This window comes from Gouania willdenowi, chromosome 9, assembly GCF_900634775.1.
Source record: "Gouania willdenowi chromosome 9, fGouWil2.1, whole genome shotgun sequence".
Lineage (NCBI taxonomy): Eukaryota > Metazoa > Chordata > Actinopteri > Blenniiformes > Gobiesocidae > Gouania > Gouania willdenowi.
In genome coordinates, this window is record NC_041052.1 from 35,764,864 (window position 1) to 35,787,073 (window position 22,210).

At 37.6% G+C, this 22,210-nt stretch overlaps 1 protein-coding gene across 1 annotated transcript in view; it reads right to left on the reverse strand.

Annotated features, from left to right (window-relative positions):
* The window catches only part of atp6v0a2b (ATPase H+ transporting V0 subunit a2b), a 35,241-nt gene extending 14,689 nt beyond the window's left edge, over positions 1 to 20,552 (reverse strand). The window contains exons 1-9 of the mRNA XM_028458334.1: positions 20,436 to 20,552; positions 15,489 to 15,567; positions 9,961 to 10,058; positions 9,731 to 9,868; positions 8,290 to 8,387; positions 5,706 to 5,832; positions 3,234 to 3,316; positions 3,053 to 3,146; positions 465 to 677 (exon numbers count right to left, since the gene is read on the reverse strand). Of these exons, the coding sequence (XP_028314135.1) occupies positions 465 to 677; positions 3,053 to 3,146; positions 3,234 to 3,316; positions 5,706 to 5,832; positions 8,290 to 8,387; positions 9,731 to 9,868; positions 9,961 to 10,058; positions 15,489 to 15,567; positions 20,436 to 20,552 (1,047 nt within the window). The remainder of the gene's footprint in view (positions 1 to 464; positions 678 to 3,052; positions 3,147 to 3,233; positions 3,317 to 5,705; positions 5,833 to 8,289; positions 8,388 to 9,730; positions 9,869 to 9,960; positions 10,059 to 15,488; positions 15,568 to 20,435) is intronic.
* Between the last annotated feature and the right edge of the window lie 1,658 nt (positions 20,553 to 22,210).

A 22,210-nucleotide genomic window follows, 5' to 3' on the forward strand; every position in this document is an offset into this window, starting at 1 on the left:
TACCCCATGTAGTGCCATCGCGTATCCCCATGTGAGAAACACTGATCTAGGGGTTATTTATGTATTCAACAAATAAACAAACTACCTGACACAAAAACTTGGTCAACAATTTTCTGAAAATCATTTTCTGGAGGCAAATATCCTCCAGAGGGTAAAATGTGTTAGTGATATTTAAGAATAATAGGAGTGTTAAAATAAAACACAATAAATGAAATTTTACATGTTATGGCCTGTTGCGATGTTTTAAGCCCAATATCTGTTAGAGTTATGTCCAACCATAAAACAATTAATAAAGAGGTCCTTAAAGAAAATCAGTCCCAGTGGCTCCAGTAACACAAATTAAACAAGCATCGACTCAAAAAATTTGTATTCACATCATTTTGTAAATGGGTTTAATCAACGAATCGTTTCGGCCCTAGTATCAGTCAAGTAATTACTGTGATTGCTAGTTAGAGTTTTCTCACCGATCCTTCTTCCAAAGCACCTCGGAGCAAGGGAATGTCGTCCACAGGACACCACACCTCAGCAATAAGACACTTATTGGTTACGTCAAAGCTACACAGGTTCAACACATAGTAGATGGCCTTCATCTTCTTCACCTGGATCACCCAGGTGTAGATGGACTCAGAGGCTTTTATCAGGACTTGTTTCAGGTAGTCCTCTGTCCTGTGCAGCACCTGGACACACAAACAGCATGTTTACATGTTTAGCAACAGAGTAAACTTTACTAAATTACATTTTCACAAGAGTCGATAGCAGACATGGACAGCTGGTGGTCCAGGGTCCACATGCAACACTTAGTCCAATACTCTGAGGCCCCAAAGAAAATGCAAAAAAGGGACTAAAAACACAAAAAATTACAACAGAAGACACTCCAAAAACACAAAAAGACAAAAAATAAAATAAAAAAATACAAAAATGGACCACAAATTGCAGAAATGAACCAAATGAAAATTTACAACAAAAAGGTCTCCAAAAACACACACTTACAGAAAAGTGATTGAAAGAACAACAAATAGGTTAAAAAAAGAAATAAAAAAGAAAAAGACTCCAAAAACACACAGTGTCAGAAAATTACAGAAATGAACAACAAAAAAGAACCTAAAAACACAAAATGACAACAAAATGCACAAAAATGGCAGAAAAATGAACAATAAAATTATTCAAGATGACTCCAAAAATGACAACAAAAATGCACACATGGATAGAAAAATATACAAATGGACAACAGAAATAGACAAAACAATGCAAAAAAACCCACAAAACGATAGAAAGACTTTATATAAAAGGATAAAACTAAAAAACAAGAGCATTTGTTCTTTCTTGTATTAACGCAGAGATTGATCATTATTCTAAATGCTGACATGAATGTTGAAAATGTGGCCCTTGGATCAGACAATCACATTTTTGTGGGCCTCGATATGAACAAAGTTGTCAATAAATACACAAAAACAATCAGATCTGAAGTTTTCGTGCAAAATGTTTTTGGTGATTTTTGGGGGAAAGGACAGAGCAGTGCATCAGGCAGAAATACATCACTCAGCCATGGTTTAATGTGAATCATGTGCTTTTTAATTTCTCTGCCACAGTGAGTTAAAGCCACCTAAAAGTAGCTCTAACCGTGACTCTAACAGAGGGGTATTCCATAAAGGAGGGTTAAACTCTGAGTCTATCCATAAACTCTGGGTCAACATACCCCGCGATGGCAAACTCTGGGTATCGGATTTCATTAAAGCTGGTATGAAGTGGGTCAACCAACCCTGAGTATGTAAACCTTGGGTTACTAACGTGCACGCGCGCGATAAAAAGCCATCACCATTGGATCGAAGAAGAGTCGAGCTGCCATGGCAACCACCCGGAAAATAGTGATTTATTCACCGTAATGGGTGAAATAAGCCGGTGTTTGAGGAATATGAGCCTGTTCTAAAGGTGTGTTCAGTCTTCAGTGACTATAGTGGCTTAAATCACCTGTAATTGGTCACACTTTTTGGTCGCTTCATCACTTTATTGCTTCAGTGACGTGACGAGCGGTGAATAATATGAATAAAATGTGTCTGAGGAGGCGTGGCAGCAGCATAGGATGGCTGCATAGAGAGTCCTCCCGCTACACTGGATATTAAGACAGTAAATGCCGCTTGATATATTTTTAATGTAATATTGTCGCCAGGGTCATCTCGACGTCCTAAAAAATGTCAAAAAAACACTGAAGAGGGACGCAAACTCACGACCTATCGCTTCTAAGAGCAGCGTCACACTTCACTGCCCTATCATATCTTCAAAGAGCCGTTATCTACAGATTTAACTGTATAACAATATAAAACAACAATCGAGCCTTAAAAGTGGATTCATTTAATTATCATCTCCTCCTTTATATTATCCACAGGTTTGTATTCAGTGAACTTTACTACAGATGTCAGTAGATGTTTTAATGCAGATCAACCTCTCAGTGTGTTTCACTTATTGATCTACATCCACAATGTTAGAAAGAAAACTACCGTTTGCACACAAAAAAAAAAAAAAAAAAAAAACGTAAAGCAACACAACATTAGTAATGATATGAACACGTCTGTGGTGTGTGATGTTAGTAATGTGTTTCAGAGAAGAGTGTTAAAGTTTATTAAAGTGTTCAGAAACGGTGTTCAGGTGGGCGGAGCCAGGTAGAAATCCAGGGTTTCTTTGATAAAACCTGCCAGCGACCAGATTTAGGTCACGGACAATGTTGCCATGGTAACATACTCAGAAGAACACACCTCGCGTTTAGGAATGGGATACTCAAGAGTTTCCCTCATTTCAGCCTGAACATACTCAGAGTTTGAACATAACCCGCTTTATGGAATAACCCTTAGGTGGCTTAACTTTCCAGGAAATAAATCAGCTATTGACTTTGTGCGCTCTGTACATTGACCTCACTTTCTAAAATGCACTGCAGTGCCATTCACCAAACAAGGGAGGGGTCTTTTATTATTGAAATGATTGTTTAGTGTAAAACATGCATCAACTGCTAAAGCTGAATAAATAATATAAAAGATAAGATGAACAATGAGGGACATACCGTGTGTAAGTCCTGAATCCTAGTTTTCAACCCTTCCACAACATCATTCCTCTCCTCGTTGCTGCTGGGATATGGATACAGGTGGCAGTGGTAGCTGTGCATGGGAACAAAAGCAGTTCGCTGTGGGAAAAATTCAAAAACCAACAAAGCCATGAGGTCGTTTGTAACGTGCAATAGTTACCAATCACAGATCTTCTTCACTTTTTGGCCAATCTGGTCTCCCCAGTAGGAGATCAAAAACACTACACTTTTGCTTGGCTCACCCTGTAAAGACATGTGACATTTAACATTCTATCAGGAGCACAACTTCATAGAAATAATAAACTAGGGTTGTTAAGGGGCGGAATATTTAAGGTAAATTTCGAGAACTTAAACTCAGGATTATTCAAAAATAAATTTTTCATAATGTACAAAATGTAAAAAATTGAAAGTCGGCCTTTAACACGTTAAATGAAGTTGGGAAAATACATTTAATCACCTACAACAGCGATTCTCAACTGGTGGGTCGCGGACAGCTGATAGAATATAAATAAATAAATTCTTAATGTCTCGTGTTAGACTTGTCTTTTATTTTGAAAGAAAGTTTTCTTTTGACAGGAATGCTGTAAAATGCATGTTTAACAGGAAAATATACAGATTTATGTTTTAAAAAATAGTGTGCGTGTGTGTGTGTGGGTCTCGATTTAATGACCGTGGCAAAATGTGGGTCCAGGGTGAGACCAGTTGAGAACGCCTGCTCTAGAATATCAGCATCGGTTATTTAAATGTTGCCTCCAATTTCCAGTTGTTTCCGATAAATATTTCTCATGAAAAATGTGTACTTTTGAATATTCCCAAAATTCTCAAGCTTAACTTCCTGTGGAAATTTACCAGAAAATGTTCTGTCCCTTTGAAAAAGCAGTGAAGATTTCACTTCATTTGTAGGATTAACATCTTTTATCATCTGTGAAAGTCAATTAAATATCCCAAGGTTTCCCTCACAGGACGTCACGCCTGTCCTTTAATCAAGCAGACAAACTGATTAACAGATTAGTGCTGTCACACAGACATTATCCCAAGGACTTCTCTTTGGGTATACAAAGAAACAACGCAAGAAAACCATTTTTCTTGCGTTTAAAGGAGACATATCATGCTTTTCAATCCTTCCTTTTTACATATAAATCATACAGTTGTGGTCTATATAAAGCGGAACTGCAATGCTTGGGTCTGAATTCCTCATTATTATAGCTCCACAGGCCTCTTTTCTACCCCTTTTCTGATGTGCTTCTGACAGCAACTCGTTTTGGTGCGGTCTCTTTAAATGCAAATGAAACACTTCATACCCCGCCCCCTCTCCAGGTTGCAGAGGTGACACTCGGTTCAACTCCACCCTGTTCGGCCATTTTTGTAGTTTGATAGAAAAGATACGATTGTCTAGCGGTGCAGAAAATGTTTATTTACACGTTATTTACAAAATGTCAACAATGGAAGACTTGTCCATCCAGCCTTACATGTTCGAGCCGGAGTTGGACCTGGCGGAGCGAGATGAAAATGAAGATGATGAACCTGCAGAACCCTAACAAGTGAGCTAACACAAGCGCCGAGCTAACGCTAGCACCAAGCTAACATCACGAAATGCATTTTAATACAGTCTTTTCGGAGACAAAAACAGCAAAATGAAATGACTAATGAAAACTTTAGACTTAAATTAAATCACCTAGGCCATATCATCAAGGATCTAAAACGAGCACACAGCGCTAACATGGAATATGAAGATGGTGCAACTGCTAATGCCAACAAAACAATGACAGGGACGTCTTTTTAGCGTTATTTACAGCTTACCGAAGTGCTCTGTTTGTCGTCTCCAAAGATAGAGGGAATTGACCCCTCAATCAGACAAAGTCTTTCGGCAAATTCTTCTTTGTACTGGTGAAGCAGTCATCCTTGAAGTGCTTCGTGCAGACAAAAATGACCTTACCCACAGATGTGGGTACATTTCCGTGAAAAATAAAACTCAACTAGGCACTTCGAAAAGGTTCTGATGATAGGAGACGATGAAGTGAAGCGTGTGGGTTACTACAACCAACAACCGAACATTTTGACTTATCCTCTCGGAACTTCGTTATCCTTGAGCTTGGACTACAAAATAAAAATGGCGGATTGCTCGAAGTGTTTGGCCTGGAGTCGATGTCCTAATTTGGCAGTTCAGCTGCAAATACTGTGACGGTATTGTTCAAAAAACTTAATAGAGAATCGAAAAATCAAAACAGATTGAAAAATATGACCAAAACAGAATAAAAGATATCAACGGAGCACCCGAAGAAACTAATTTGAACTTTTCTGTACTTCTAAACACTCTAAATATACAACAAAATGCATTTAAGGGCTAAAAAAGTGGATTCAGAATGATATGTCCCCTTTAAATAAGGTTAAGACAGACAGTTTAAAACTAAATGCGACTGAATCTGAAATAACCCTGTTACTTCTACTTTTGTAGATGAAGTATCTAGACATTTTTTGAAAACAATTAATCTTTTACATTTATTTAATCAATGTAAATGCAATAATACAAAAATATAAGCAAGTCAATTCAGTCAATTTTCTCTTGAAATGTCTTTTAAAGAAGAAAAGTTAAAAGGAAAACCAAACTAAAAACAAGCTTTGCTTCAGGTACCGTATCAGGATTGTTTAGATACTCGTCCACCTCAGCATAGCTTAAGATGGTGTAGCCTTTACACACTCTCCAAAGCATCCGCTCAAAGGCCTCAATCTTCACCCTTTGAATGAGTCCAGAAACAAAACTGCAAAATAATGAAGAAATCGTTAGAAAACAGAGCACTCATCTACTTGTCAAATTTAAACCTCTAAAGTGATGCCAACCCATCACATGATTACACTTCAGATCAATGAACAAAATTCTAATCAAATACAGTCAAGTGAAAGAGATGAAAAAATAATGAAATTCATTTTTCTAAAACCTTTTTTTTTTTTGCAGCCCAGTACCAAGATATTCATGGCCTGGTACCGGTCCACGGCCCGGTGGTTGGGTACCACTGCTTTAGATGACAGTCTAAAGCTGAGTAATAAAACTTTGTTACGAAGGAGTGTCAGAAATCTCTTTGTGATTTAAATCAACTTTTAACCTTTCACGAGCACGCATTGTCATTTCACATGTGGGAGATTTCAGCTAATCAGCCCTCACATGTCCACAACGGTAGTCATAGACAGGTGTTGTGACTAACTCTGTGGCCTGACAAAATGATGGTTCCAATGACATAAGTCTGAAGTCGGCGCATTTAGTAGATAATTATACTTGTCAGACTACCTTCTCCTACAGCCTGAGCACGGATAGCTTGATTTGCTCATTTGACAGGGGACTGACTAGTTTCTTTGACTGAAACTATTAGAACAATCACACTGAATTAATGCTTCAAGTGGAATGTTGCGAGATTCATTCAATCCAAGCACAAAAAGTCAGAAAATATTTTTCTTCTTTCGCTTTGCTGTGCATCCGCGACTGTGTTTTGATGAGTGTCACGGCAAACTTACGATTGTGCTCCTTTGAAAACATGATTTGTGCTCTGGTTGAATGATGAAGTCCAGTCAAAGCATGATGATTTCATAAAAAAGAATTTAATTGAAACTAAATGAAAAGGAGTACAAAAAAGGCACGGGAAAAAGCGGCCAGCAACGAACGGAAAGTTTTCTGAGCGCCCATTTTTACAGATGGGAAGAGTCCCACCCTAAGATGAGAGGAAAGGAGGGGGTGAAGGGAGGAAGGAGTGGAAAATCACTGTTGTAGTGTTCTGCTTATTAGAGTTTTGGTATGAGACCTTGAGCAGAAACTGTTTGTTGCTGGCACTGTGAATACAGCACAATCGTACACAAAAGTACAACGATATAATGCAGTCATTGTGTATAAACATGACAAATTGTACACATGAACACACATTTGATGATATGATGATTGATATAATAATTGCCATAACATGCAATTATTATATCTGTCTGATTCAACAAGTAGGACACTCTCTAAGGGTGTAAGAAAAAAAACAATTTGGTGATAAATCGCAATATTTCATCGCACGGTTATCGTATTGCTCAATTTTTTAAAATCAAGTTTTTCACAAACAAACAAAAAACATTTAATTGTGCCAACATCTGGATAGCATGTAAACGCCCGGTCACTAGGTGTCAGTGAATCACATCAGACCTTGTTAAACTACTCACTCCTCAATGCATTTTAGCTGGAAGTTGATTGCACTTTATTTTTCGTAAAACATAGTGGGCACTTTGATAGATGTATGTGGATACTTTTTTTTTAGAATTAAAGAACTTAACAGAATCAGAATCTGTTGAACTTTTTAGGAAAATGTATTTTTGACAATTTGATAAACATACCACTTGTTTTTTATATTGGTACTTGAATTACAGATAGTTACCATTTACTTGTTCTCACAAGTTTTAAAAAATGAAATTCATTATGTCATACCATTTTATACTTGTAAAGGATAAATTTGTAATTATTGATATTGTGATATATCGCAATGCATATTGTATTGTTTAGTATCAGGATATATCATATTGTCTTCTTTAATTTTTTTTTTTATTTATTAGGATCCCCATTAGCTTAAGCATAAGCTATCAGCTGTTCTCACTGGGGTCCACAAATGACACAATGATAATACAATTTATACAGTGTAAATAATAATCACATTACATCAACAAAACAAACATTTCAACAACTACAACTCAAAGAAAATCAATAACAACAGACATAAATGATCTGAAGTATTAGAAACATTGTTTGTCACTAAAATTTCTTAATAAATAACATGTCTTTAGGGATTTTTTTTTAAATGATTAAGATTATGTTGTTTAATGTCACTTGGTAATGAATTCCATTCATGCATAGCTATGTATGTTACTGAGTGCTGTACTAATGAAGTTCTTACTTTACCACTAACTGCATGCATAACTGAATAACGATGGGTTTCTGTACTGTAAAAAAGCTTTTGGTCTAAATAAAAGTGAAAATTGTGAATGGTATTGTATCGTCAGATTAATGGCAATGCACAACCCATAGTGCTCTCGCCATGACATCTCTGCCAAGATGGCTGTAGTTCAAAAATCACTACTTAATTTCACTCGTTTTTCATGGTTGCAAAATGACTTTGTTGCCTCTGCAAGTGATTGTCAACCACCATAAACTCATCAAATCAACTAAAATATTTCAATAAAATTTTGCTCTCACTGACCCCAGTTTGGCTTCAAGCCTCTGCATGCTGCTGTAGTCCATCATTGTGTCTCTTTCCATGAAGGGAAACTCCTCATATTGCAATTGTATTGGCTCCCTCTAAAAAATATACAACAGCAATGTTGTTTGTAAGTGCTAATGAATAAATGAAGACTTTATTTCAAAAACGTAGTAGTAATACAAAAAACAAATGAGAAAATGAAAACACTTTAGTCAGGGCTGTCAAACTAATTTTAGTTCAGGGGCCAAATACAGAACAGTTTATCTTAAATGGGGTCACAGATTTTATATGGGAGCATTAGGAATTTGAACATTATTGTCTAGTTTGCACTTCCATGCATAAAAAAAAAATTAGAAAATATCTCCAGCACTGATAATATCAAAGCAATAGGTGACAGATATCAGTTCCTGCAGGATCTTTACTTTTGTGGCCAATTTTTATTTAATTTGAGGAAATTGTAGAATAATTTGAGGAAATTGTAGAATAATTTGAAGAAAATTGCAGGATTTTGGAAAAATGGAGAATTCTTTTAACAATTTTAGATAGCAAATTACTGCCATCATGTGATATAAGCATGAGGAAATTGTGAGCCCTGCTAATATTGTAGAGTTTCATTGAATTTGTGAATTATTTTGGAGATATCCAGCTGAGAAATCCACAACTGAACGAGTTGGTAATTTACACAATGACCCATAGTTTCTCTGACTTTTACTTTCTCGTGCGGGCCAAAATGGATGCTCTAAAGCAGTGTTTTTCAAATGGGGGTACACGATGGCACTACAGGGGGTACTTGAGAGAAAGAAAAAAAATTAACACATAAAAGCATTAAAAAAAGAGGGTTTTTATTTTTAGTTAAAAATGAAAATCATACTAAACATTCCCAGCAACTCACAAAAAAGAACAGACAACAATAAAATACACAAAATGGCACCAAAACACACAAACTAAGAGAGAAAAATATTTACTGTTACCAGCAACACAAAAAACAACAAACACACAAAATAACAGAAAAATATACAAGATCACTTCAAAATACACAAAAATAACAGATAAACAGAGAAAGCGACATAAGACACAACCAAACAAAAACACATACACTGAGACAGAATAATTTAAATAATACGAACAACACACAAAAACGACAACAAAATTACACAATAAGATAAAAAAATATATGCTGAATAATAAAAATAACAGACAAACAACAACAAAATACACAAAAAACACACAAAAAGATGATAGAAAGGATCTTGATTGGAACATGAACTGAAAATACAAGAGTCAGTCTTGGTGCAAGTACCCAAAGTGGGTTCTTGGATTCAAAAGTTAGAGAAAGGGGGTACTGCTCTAAAAGGCCGGATTAGGTCCCCCGAACCTAGAGTTTGACACGTGTGACTTAAATCAACTGAATAGGATCAGTAGGTTAAATAGACATGCTGACCTCAGCAGTTCTCTGCACGAAGCTGCGAGTGATACGCAGCATGTGTGTGTACTCCGTCAGCTCAAAGAGGTTCTTCTGCAGCTTTTCTTTATTCCTGGTAACTTCACCCAGTTCCACCTCTAATCTCTGCAGCTGCTCCTGTAAAGAACAATGTGTGCACAGTGAGTAATAAGAAAGTTTAACATACGTTTAATTTATTTAAAGAAAAAAAGAGAAATCAGGTAACAAACCATAATAGTGATGATGTGCTTAGGTAAAGGAGCCACTGGGTTTACATCTCCCTCTGGCAGTGAAATATCAGCTTTCTTGATTTCCCTCAGAAGGTATCCTGTTACAAACACACAGTCACACTCATTCTGGCCAGAGTCCATGACACACCTTTAAGTAATACAGTTGGACTGATCCAGAGTCTGATAGTCTGTCCCAGTCATCCTAATCATATAACACAGAGTGAATCTGTTCGTCTACAACCCCCTGACATCTCCCATGACCAACTCAGCTCTGTAGTGCTGAACTTTTCATTTTAACTTTAAACTTCTGAATGAACTTCTTTAACTTATCGACCACGGTGTGCAACATCACTTTAACCAGTCAGCTTTTATTCTTGTATATATATGTATCCTATGTACATTTGTATTATTATCTTGTTTTATTTTTTTCTACTGTAATGTGTGCACTTGTACTGAATCCCTATTTAATTAACAGTCTTTTACTTTATTATGCAAGTTTTTTTTCCTCTTACAGTATCTTTCTTTGTTTGGTGTGTATCTTTTTATTTGTTTTTTTTTTTTTTGTTTTTTTTCTTCAAGTGATGCGATGTGAAATTGTGGCTGTGTATATTGTGCTTATTGTTGTGTTATCAAGCCAGTCCGGTGACCAGTGTGCGGCCCAGGAATAATGGTGGTGGCTGCGAGCAGAGGAGGAAGTGAGTGGAAATTCCATAAAACAGGCACTTGGGAACAACGTGTCCATGGCCGAGCCCAGCATGAGTGCCATCCCACAGCCCGAGGCCAGTGCGTCCATGACAAATGTAATTCCAAGAACCGCTACTGCAAAACCCATGAGCCGCCCCCGGGCCCGAAGAAGCAGCCGGGCCAGCAGAAAGAGCGGGATATCCAGGGGCCCCCGACGACCACCCCACGGCCAAGCAGCCCCCCGAACGCCCCCAAGATCCCAAGCCGAGAGGCAGCCACCGCCCCCCCACATACACCCGAGAAGGCCCCAAGGAGCCAAGGACCCAGCGCACCACGCCACCGATCCCAACCCCCAACCCCCAGGCCCCGCAGCCCCCCACCACCACCCACACCCCCGCGCCCAGCCCCCCGAGGGGAGGGCCCAGAGAACTCCCCGCCCGAGACCCCAGCGGAGGAGCCGAAGCCCACGCCCAGCAGACGACCAGAGCCACGCCAAACGGGCAGCCGGTGGGCACCCGCCGGCGAGCCCAGAGCCAGCAGGGACCCGACCCCACGCCAGGAGGACCCGGAATGAATGCCGCACCAGGAGCAGCCCTCCCAGGGCGGACGACCACACCCCAAGCCGCATAAGGCACCCCAACCTAGCCCCCCCCGGCGCCCCAGATCGCCCCTTGCTGATGCCGCCTGCGCCACGAGCTTCAGTTCTTTAAAGCCAGGGCCCCCTCCAGAGGCCAAGCCAGACCGCCCCGCCGGGATGTGGACCCCTATTCTGGCCTTTTATCTTTTTATTTGTAATATTTCTGAAGCCTGTGTGACATAAGTAATTTCCCCCTGGGATAAACAAACTATTTCTGATTCTATATTTGACATTTAAAGCGGCTGGGAGCGATGACAAACATTCTTTTGAAACAAAAAAGATCACTCAGAGTGCAAACCTCTGCCAAAGATCCAAATCTCCTTTTTGCCAGATAATGTCAGGTATCTGGATCAGTGTTCCTGATCACGGCACATTGATCATTTACACTTCAAAGGCTTGGAAGAGATTTCTATCCCCATTAATAACCATACTGACCCTCATTTTTAGGGAAAATACCAATGAAATACCCAATCCACATCTGATCTGGATGAAACTCAGTTAGGTAATTGCAGAACCAACCCGACATAACTGAGTCAAGTTTAATAAAGTTTGGTCAACTACAAGCTGAGATGATTTTTAGAAATTTGCGTCAAAGAATGAAAAGATGGTGTGGAAAGGTCTTTTAAAGAAGTGTGATTTGTTTACCAGACAAGGATAAAGTGATTCACTTTTGACCTGCTTTGTTTATCGTGTTCACTGTGATATGCCGTCACCCCGATTTTGGCCGTATTTGGGTGTTTCCGTGGAATGCCGCAATATCAATACCCACCATTGTTTTTTCAAAAACATAATGGCTGAACCCGAATAGTCCCTCCTAGCTCCTTTCCTATCCACTTTTCCATAACTCCGTGGATGACGTCACGGGGTTAAGGACAGGTGTTAGGAGAGGAGTTAGGACAGGGGTCTGCAACCTGTGGCTCTGGAGCCTCATGTGGCTCTTTGACTCTTAACTCACTCAGTGCCATTGATGAGATAACTCGTCATTTGTGTTTTTTCACGAGATTACTAGAAAACACCCTGGTGGGGGTCCCTCATCAAAATCTAAGATGTAATGTGATGTAGTAACCAACTGGTGCCCTGAAGATAGCAGCAGTACACCTTTAGATGTGAGATTAGCCACAGATGCTACCTTAGCTAAGGCGGAAGAAGCAGGAATGAGTGAGATTATGGTGCTACGGAGTGATATTGTTAAGTATCCAGCAGCTCACAGCACCACATACTAACACAGAACATGTGTGGACCTGAATGAATTATTCAAAATGTTGCGATCGTGAGAGAAAACCATCAACTAACCAAGCCAAAACAGTCATTGCGTGTCGAGAGGAAGTAACGCCTGTGTGATCGACGGGGGGTGGGTGGGCCTCAACTGTGAGTCAGATAGCAAAATAATAGGTGACATGTAGGTGGTAGCAGTGCACCTTTGAATGCAGAGCTCAGATGGAGAGGAAAGGAGTTTACGAAACAGAAAATGGCGCTACAAAAGATGATGTTGATGTTCCTAACTTGCACATCCGACTAGAGCATGTGTGGAAGTTTAGCGGATTATTCCGAGTGTGGCGATGGTGAGATAAAACGATAAAAAAAAAACGGGGCATGCAGTGAGACTCGGCATGTCCGCAAGGAGGAGGAAGTTGCGTGTGTGCAGAATGATGGGAGAGAAACTTGGAGGAACGCCAAAATACAGTAAGAAATCCATTCAACTCTGACCGAGATAGCAAAATAATAATATGCTCATCAAAAGCCCTGTCAGTGTTTTTGTTTTGTTTTATATAAGGAAACAATGTTGAGATATTAGAGTCGTCTCTAAAGCAAAAAATAGCTTTAAAGTCAGAAAAATGCTGTTTTCTCAGCTTTTTGCTCTGAACCTGAAGATTTGTGTCAAACTTGCTCTATTCAACGGCTGATTACAAAAGAATGAAACAAGCTTGAAACAAATGGATTTTTTTCTGATGAAAGTAGAGGCTTCAACCTTTCAGAATCTGTCATAGTAGAAAATATTCTGTGGGTCTTTAAAATCAGTCAAAATGCTCAAAAACGGCTGGCACTGAGGGGGGTAGAAAATCTGAAAATAGCTGGCACTGAATAAGTTAATAAGAAAATATTAAAATAATGAATTGTTATTTCTTACAGAGGGTATTAATGATAAATGACATTGTCACCAAATAAAATCATGATATAACAATTTGTCAACCTAAAAATAAATCTCATTGTGCAATAACTATCATCAACCATAACCTTCCCTTGCACTTGTGGTTAACCTTACTATTATTATTATTATTATTATTATTATTCTGGAAGAAAATAGAGATTTTATTTTTGTGGGGAAATATTTAATTAACTGCCAACATGCCAGATTAATATACACGCACATGCAACCCTAACCTTAACCTAATCCAATAAACTAATAAAACACGTGTTCATTCACTTTGAAAACAAAAATAAACAAAACTTAATTGTTTTTTTTCATGTTTATCATGTTTATTTACTTTTGGTGAAGAATGGAGTTTAGAAAACCTTCTGGGTCATGGGCCAGCAAAACTTTATCAGCCCGTAATGTACAGCAACAAAAAGAGAAGGCTGAAGAGAAGGAGCAATATCAGAAGCAAATGGTAGATCACGTCCTGCTTTGCACTGTGTGATAAAAATATTTTTTTTTCCTTTTCTGTTTGAAGCCTTCAATTTAATACAGCTGGCAAGCGCTAGCAGTAACAGCACTGAGCTGTGGTCAAAAGCCTGCAAAGTTGTTTTAACATCAACTAACACACTGTTTCATGTTTTCAGATGTCAGTAAATTTCAGCAAACTCTCAAGTTTCGATTATCTCGTGTGAATGCGCCACATAAAATGCAGACTATAGGGGGTCATTTATTTATTACATGGGGTCCCTAGGTAAAACTAAACCTGTGTGAATAGGAATTTGTCAGTCATTCTGAGTTCCGTAACGTGCTCAGGTGTGCATGTCCCTTTAAATGTTGTCGCCACAAGGAATTAAGGGTCAGCGACAGCGTAATCTTGTCTCCTTTGGTAACAGATGCATCAATGTTTCCTAGGCTAAAGGATGTTATAAAGAAAGCATTGAACCTCCTTCCCTCCACTTGAAGAAAATTTGAACTCTTTATCATGGCCACAACTTAAATATTTCCGGGGGTGAAGGATCAGTGAATAGGAAAGGCGATAGGAGGGAATATTCGGATGCAGCCAATGTGTGAAAACAGCATTGGCAGAGTTTTTGGGGTCACACTGGCATCAGTAGCGGAGGAGAAAAACTTTTGGATGAAATAAACTATTTTTAAAATGTTAGCTATCGTTCCCAGCAGCTTTAAATCCTGTTCATTCTGTGGTTTACATCAAATAAATAAATAGGAAACACTGGACAAAGGATAGAAAGTGAAACCACATTTTTCAAATACAAATACTCACTAAGATTTGCGTATTCACTGATACTAGTGCCTAGTGATGCAAATAACGATGCTATGATTAACTAAAATGGTTCAACTTGACTCCACTGCCTACAAACTCTTGATATGCTACATCATGGTAAACACAGATGTTTGATCGAGATACTTGTACAAAATAAACCTTTTTTGTTTGTTTATTTCATTCAAGACATTAAAACAAATGCCTCTCTCCTCCACATTGAAAAAAAACAAGATGAATGAAAAGGAGCAAAAAGAAGTCAAACTTATATTATTTTCCCCCTAAATAAAAAAAAAAGATTACTTTAAACAAAGGCAAACTGCAACGCAGTCATTGTCTCATCTCATTTGAAACCACATACATTTACGCTATGGTCACATTTCACACATACATTTAACTTTTTTTTTCTAACATTAAGTGATCTTGATAAAGCCTTTTGATTCAGTGACTGCTTTACATTGTGGAAAACAGCCATCATTTTGGATATTTTTACTTTTGATTAACCTATATGTGATTTCCATAACAACATAATCTATCATAACACTAAAAAACTTAAGGTCATTTGTTCTTTGTATTTGAACTCCTTCAATAAAGAGGCCTCAAAATCTGATGCTTTTGGACCAAAAATAATCAATTTAGTTTCACCAATATTTAAGGACAAAATTTCCTAATTTTGTTCTCTACAACTTCTAAGACATGTTTTATATATTTTTCCTCCACAGAAAAATAAGGTACTATCATCTGCAAATAATACGCACTTAAGTAAAATAGGCATTAAGAGTAATTCATACCGAGAATCCTTTCCATCTCTTCACATTTCTTGATCTCGTTGACGTGTTTTCGCTGGAAGGCGTTTACAGTTGGATTGAGCTGCAACAGGTGAAAAAACAACCATCTGTTCAAGCACAGAACCATTTCATTGTTACCTAAACAAACTACATCAATCATGCTAAATATTTGATAAATATAAAAGTTCTGACACAAACGCTAAGGAGAGAAAAAACAATAGATATCTTCTTCTTTGTAAAAGAAATATTCCTTTACAAAAAGTACTTTGAACAAATACTGAAACTTTGTTGTTGTTTAGCACACTGGGCAAAACACAGATTTAATTGATTTATCGAATTTATAAATAAAAATGATTTTTATTTTGCAAATTTGAGTTTAAAAAAAAGAAAAAGATTTTTTTTTTCTTTTTTCTTTTCCCCCACAGTTTTTTTCGGACTTTTTTGCATTCCGTCCTTGTGGGTTAGCGTAGCGCGATGTGAGCCAGCCCCCTCTTTGTTTACATTTGTTTTTCTTTAAAAAGTCGGAGATTTTTTTTTTTTTTTAGGCCAAATCGCAGAGCCCCACATTAGATATACTTGAACAGAGTTGCTTGTAAGTTCCATTCATATTGCCACAACACAAAACACAATTTCAGCAAAAATAAAATGTAAGCAATAACTCCATAAAATACGCAATATATCACGATTTAAAAATTGTGCAATGCATCTGAGAAATTAATTATTGCATTAAAATTATCCCTTGGGTATTGTCAAACAAACACACCAGTGGACCAAAACCAGTAAAAGGACATTTAATTTAAATTACACAAACCACTTATTTTAGTTTATTTCTTCATGTTATCACCAATGTTTAAAAAAATGCAGTTTGGCAGGCATTGTTTGTTGCTCAGTCATACTGGCTTAGGATCGACCCAACCTAAAATGTACTCGTCTCATACATGTATAATACCAACTCCAGGGTGTTCGCGTGGATCAAACAATACTAGTACAAAGAAACACACTAAATGATTTGGGGCCAAAATAAATATGAAATATCTAAATCTCTCAGGCCATCTGAAACAGTATGTTATTCATTTATTTCTTCACTTAAAATGAATTTTCTAAAAAAAAAAAGCACATGAAAAGCAAAATTAACTCCATCAGTGTTTTTACTGCTGCTGAATCTTGTTTAATTCATCTTATGAGTTGCATAAAGTTATGGTTAGTAAATATATCTCTGATTTCCTATAATTAAACCAGATCAAGCTGATGATTTAATCATTCAGGATATTTAGGTGTAATAATCTCAATAGTTACATTAGTCTAAAGGGACCAGCTTTGTCTTGTGAACACGTGATAATATAATTAAAAAATATTGCGTTTCACAAATTGGGACGAATTAATAGTAACATTATTATTCATGCTAACATTTATTTCACACGTGAGACATGTTTAGCTTTTATCCTTCCATACAAGTGTTAAATCTAACCATAAACAGATCGGTGGCTCTCTGTGGCTTTATGACAGTAAGACATGTTCTCTTAATCTTTTTACTTGGTCTAATCCAGATATGGAGTGGTTAGCATTAGCTCTTAGCCCAGTCTGTTGTGTCGGTGTGTTAGCTTTGCATAGTTAGCTTTAGTCAAGTTTCCAGTTCATAATCGTTGCTACAGGTTCATCTCTGTCCCCGTGTTTGTGGAACTTTTGGTGGATCTGACGGAGGAACTTGGATTGGTTCACTTTGTTGGATGATTATCTGGTTTTAACCAAGTAGCAGTCCATGGTGTATCACAGTTCGGCAGCTTCAGGTGGCTTGACGAGCACCACCGTCTGTGCGTGGTGTGAGGGCTGAGGGGCGGGAGCAGTGGTGGTGCACACCGCGGCCGCGGAGGCTTCGCTGCGGAGCTTCCGTGAACAGCGTTCTGCTCCAGAGATTAATAAGTTGTTGACAACAAACAGGGGCAGTTTTGGCCCGTGGCCCTCGCTAATTTCCGACGTGGGAATTTATCGTTTATATCATGGGATGACAAATTCTTACCGGTGACAATATTTTTGACAATAAATCATAAACGATAAAATATCGCACATTCCTAGTGAAGACCTACCTGCATATTTTAGTGAAAAAGCAGAAAAAGTTTTGGAAAAAAAATAAATAAATCGATAATTAGCGGGATCATATCGAGATATCGTCACACTCCTACTCTGATGTTCTATCTCTATCCTGTTCTGTTGGTCCTTCTGTCCACTAACCCCAACCAGTCGCAGCAGATGGCTGCCACCTCTGAACCAGGTTCTAACGGAGATTTCTTCCTGTTAAAAGGGAGTTGTTTCTTCTAGTGCGTTTTTTACGTGTATCGGTATCGGCCGATGCGGGCTGCTGCGTTTGCCAATCCGCATTATTTACAGAGAGCAGAAATATTTTTTACTTGTTTTTGTTCGACCTCACCTTTGTTAATTTCAATAAATGTTCCTTTTTTCAAAATTGAGATTCGTACCATTTGTTATCATCATTGCGTAATTTTTATGATGTTTATTGAGGGAGCAAAAGTAGTATCGGCTTCAAATATTGGCTCAAGAAAATTGGCAGTCCGTATCGGTCATCAACTAAGGCTGATGGAAAAAAAATCGGTATCGGCATCAGCCCTAAAATACGCATATCAGTCAATCCCTAGTTTTTTCCCACTGTCGCAAAATGCTTGTTCATGTGGATGTTGTTGGGTTTTTTCTTTCTTATTATGAATTACATATTTTGATTTACATATTTTGATAAACGCAATGAGATTACTTTGTTGTAATTTGCGCAATACATATAAAGTTGAATTGAACAGACTTAAGTGTATAACAGCAATGACTGTATTTATTCCCCTTAAACATACAGCAGATAAAGTAATTACTGAACACGTTGCCATTTTTCTCAGTAAATATATTTCTTAAAGGTGCTATTGACATGAAATTAAGTGAAATTATGTTCTTTCCACTTCAGGATTATGGCCCCAAACAGTGCTCACTGGAACATTCAGAAGTTTCGAAATCCTTCTTTAACCAACGCCATCAGTATTTTTGCAACAATAAGGTTGCTAAAAGTCTTGAGAGCTCTTCGCTTTTACCCATCATGAGATGTTCCTTGTGTAACACCTTGGTAATGAGACATCTTCTTATAGGACATCAGTTGGGACTGAACCAGCTGATTTGAATTTGCACTGATTAGGGGCAGGATTGCTTTCTAAATACTGATTGATTTCAGCCGCTGTCTTGGCTATCCATGCTTTTTTTGCACCTCCCTTTCTTCATTTCCCCCGTGTCATTTCAAATTATTATTGTTATTATTATTATTTAATTTATGGACTATGGTTTGATTATTTTTGCATGTATGGATCACATGGGCTGTTCCCAACATCTGGTGAACATTTAATGTCAACAGCACCTTTAAATATATATTTATTTTATGCATCTTAGTAATATACCCTGGTGACGATTTTCGCGATATATCGGAAACACGTAATTATCAAATAAATATACTTTAAAAACATTTTGTCATATTTGATATCAAAATGTTGACAATGATGAGACACATCTTCAATAAAACAATTTTAGTCGCTATGAAATCTATTTTGGCCATCAGATTACAAAAAGTGACAAATTAACAGTCAAAATGTTAGGTAAGATTGTCCATAACATTATTGTATTGTTTAAGGTCTTAAAATCATCCCAGTCCATTCCAACTAAATTAATTTGAGTTTTTTCCGATTTTGGCAGAAAATTAGGGGGCAGTGTTCGTTAGGAGACTAGTATATTTACGCAATAATTGTTTCTTCTTTTGGTTCAACTGGGGACAATTGGATGGATTTTCCTTCTATCCTATTCTGTTTGTCCTTCTATTCACTAACCCCTACCAGTCGAAGCAGATGGCTGCCACCTCTGAACCTGGTTCAGCTGGAGATTTCTTCCTATAAAATAATAGTTTTTGCTAAATGCTTGTTCATGTGGATCTTGTTGGGTTCTTTCTTTCTTACTATGGACTATATATTTTGTTCAGTGCTTTGAGATGACTTTATTGTATTTTGCGCTATAGAAATAAGAAGGAAGAAAAAAGCTTCCAGCATCTGAGGTTACGTTATCGCAATAGTGAAAACCTTAATACCGATGCAAATAAAGTTAATCATTCCGCCTTAGTGCGTAGTGTCTCATTGGCGAGTTTAGGTCACGTGGTGCACCTATCACGTGACCTAAACTGGCCAAAGAGGGCGTTGCGTACGAATAGAATGCCGGTATATGGATGCGTGTTGCATATTGACAGCCACCACCTTTCATATAACAACCGATATATCTGTCAGCTTTATCCGATATCGTATAAGCCCTAAAAATCCCATATCTGTCAGGCTTTAATCTTTGCACCTTACAATCAATTGCCTTAATGTCTCAAGTAACAAAATAACATGTTGTCGGGGTTCAGAAGTAGGTCTGGACGATATAACGATATTCAAGATATATTGAGTTTTGTAATTTGGCAATACAAAAAATTTAAATTTCACTTATATCTATGTACGTATTTTTTATAGCTTATTTTGTATCAAAATACTTGTTTTAGGAGTCGCTGCTTTCACTACTTGTCAGAACAGCATTAAAAGCAGTTAAAAGGATTACTGAGTGCATTCTAACCCAAACCTTCCCCTAATCAATCCACACTACAGAACTCACTCACACATGCTGTCCCTTATAGGAGAAAAAGGCAAAAATTGCATATTTTGGGCAACTGTAAATAAATGTGACTGTGTGGCATTTTTAATCAGCAAATTTAAACCAGAATTGTTTTTTCTGGTCCAACTTTATTTTAATTAAAAATATCGACATTTATATCGTATATCAACATATCGAGAAGAGGTTTTTTTAAATAAAATAAAAAAAATTTTTTTTAAAAAAATCGATATCGTCCAGCCCTATGAGACAGAAGTCTGTGTTTTTAGTACTCACGTCTCTGAACTCCACCAGTCCCAGTTCTCCCAGTTCAGTGATGCAGTCGTAAGCAGAGCCGGACTGGAGGAACAGCTGGGCCAGACACATCTCTTCTCCTCGGAACAGAGAGCCCATGATGACAGGCCGATACCAACCGTGCTCTGTCCCTGAATTAAAGCGTTCTGCTCATAACGTGCACAGCTAGTGCGGCACACCACGTACTGCACTCCACTGCTCAGCAGACGTTGCTGGTAGCTAGCTAGGTGGCTAACAGGTGGCAGGGCTTTTTAAAGAATAAAAACACGGTTTCATTCAAGCTGAGCGAGTCAAACAGGGACCTGGTTTTAACCGCTGTCGAGGCGGCTTATCTAAAAACGTACAAACAGTTTTTTGAAGTTGTCGTCGTCCGTCTACATGACACCACCGTGACTCAACACGTCACTGCTGTAAACTGTTGAATGTGATCAACTTCCACCACAGCACATGAACCAATCCGCGTCAGCGCCGGGAGTCTGCGCACTGCGCTGTGGTGGGTGTATCCGGGTCTGAAGGCACAAAAATCCACCTGACCTGCTCTAAAACAAAGATTATAGCAATTATAATGACGGTGGGTGCCACAGAAATGTGTTCCAAAGGCCACATTATCAACATTTAGTCTGCATTTAGAATAATGACCAATCTTTGTGAATTATTTGTAATTTTTGTAGGTTTCTCTGTTATTTGTATGTCCTTTTGTGTATTTATCTATAGTTTTGTATGTTTTCTGACTCAATTGCTCTGTTATTTGTTTTTAGTATTTGTAGTTGTCTTGTGCAGCTTTTGGTTAGTTTTGTTTATCTCTGTTGTTTACTTATTTTTGTGTTTTTTTCTGTAATATGATTTTGAGTCATTTTGTGTGTTTCTGTTTTTGTTGTTGCTTTATATCTGTTCCTGTTATTTTTGCATATGTCATTAATTTTGTTTTGCTCATTTACCGCACAAAGTTAGACAGAGGGCAGCATTTGGACTAATAACGAATTTGAGCTTTAATACATGTTTTTGTTATCATCTGATGTGGTTTTATAGTCATTCTTGGTATTTTTGTTGTTGTGTGCCTTGAGTCATTTAGTGTATGTTTTCTGACTCATTTGCTCTGTTATTTTTGTGTATTTGTAGTTGTCTCGTGCAACTTTTGTTTATTTCTGTTGTCAGTTTACTTATGTTTGTGTTACTTTTGTGTTTTTCTCTGCAAATCTAAATGATTTTGAGTCATTTTGTGTATTTCTGTTTTTTGCTTCATAAATGTTTCTGTTATTTTTGCTGTCCTTTTGTGCATATTTCAGTAATTTTATTTTCTTCATTTATCGCTTAAAGCTAGACAAAGGGCCGTATTTGGACTAATAATGAATTTGAGCATTAATACAGGTTTTTGTCTAATTTTGTTATCGTCTGATATGGTTATAGAGTCATTCTGTGTATTTTTGTCATTGTGTGCCCCAAGTCATTTTGTGTATTTTTTGTGATTTGCCAGTTTTTGTTGTAATTTTTGTGCTATTTTGAAACGTTTGTGTATTTTTCTGCCAGTTCTTGTGTCTTGGAGTCATTGTAATTGACACTGTATGATTTTGGAATCAGTTTGTCCAATTGTTTTGGGGGCCGCACAAAATTTTCTCGAGTCTGCTTTTTAAATTAACTTCATTATTAACCTGGGTATCCCATGAGCCTTTTTGTTGTATCTCTATTACAAGCTCGTTTTAATGTTTTGTCTAATTTTTGTTTTAATCTGATGTGGGTTTTATAGTCAGTCAGTGTAT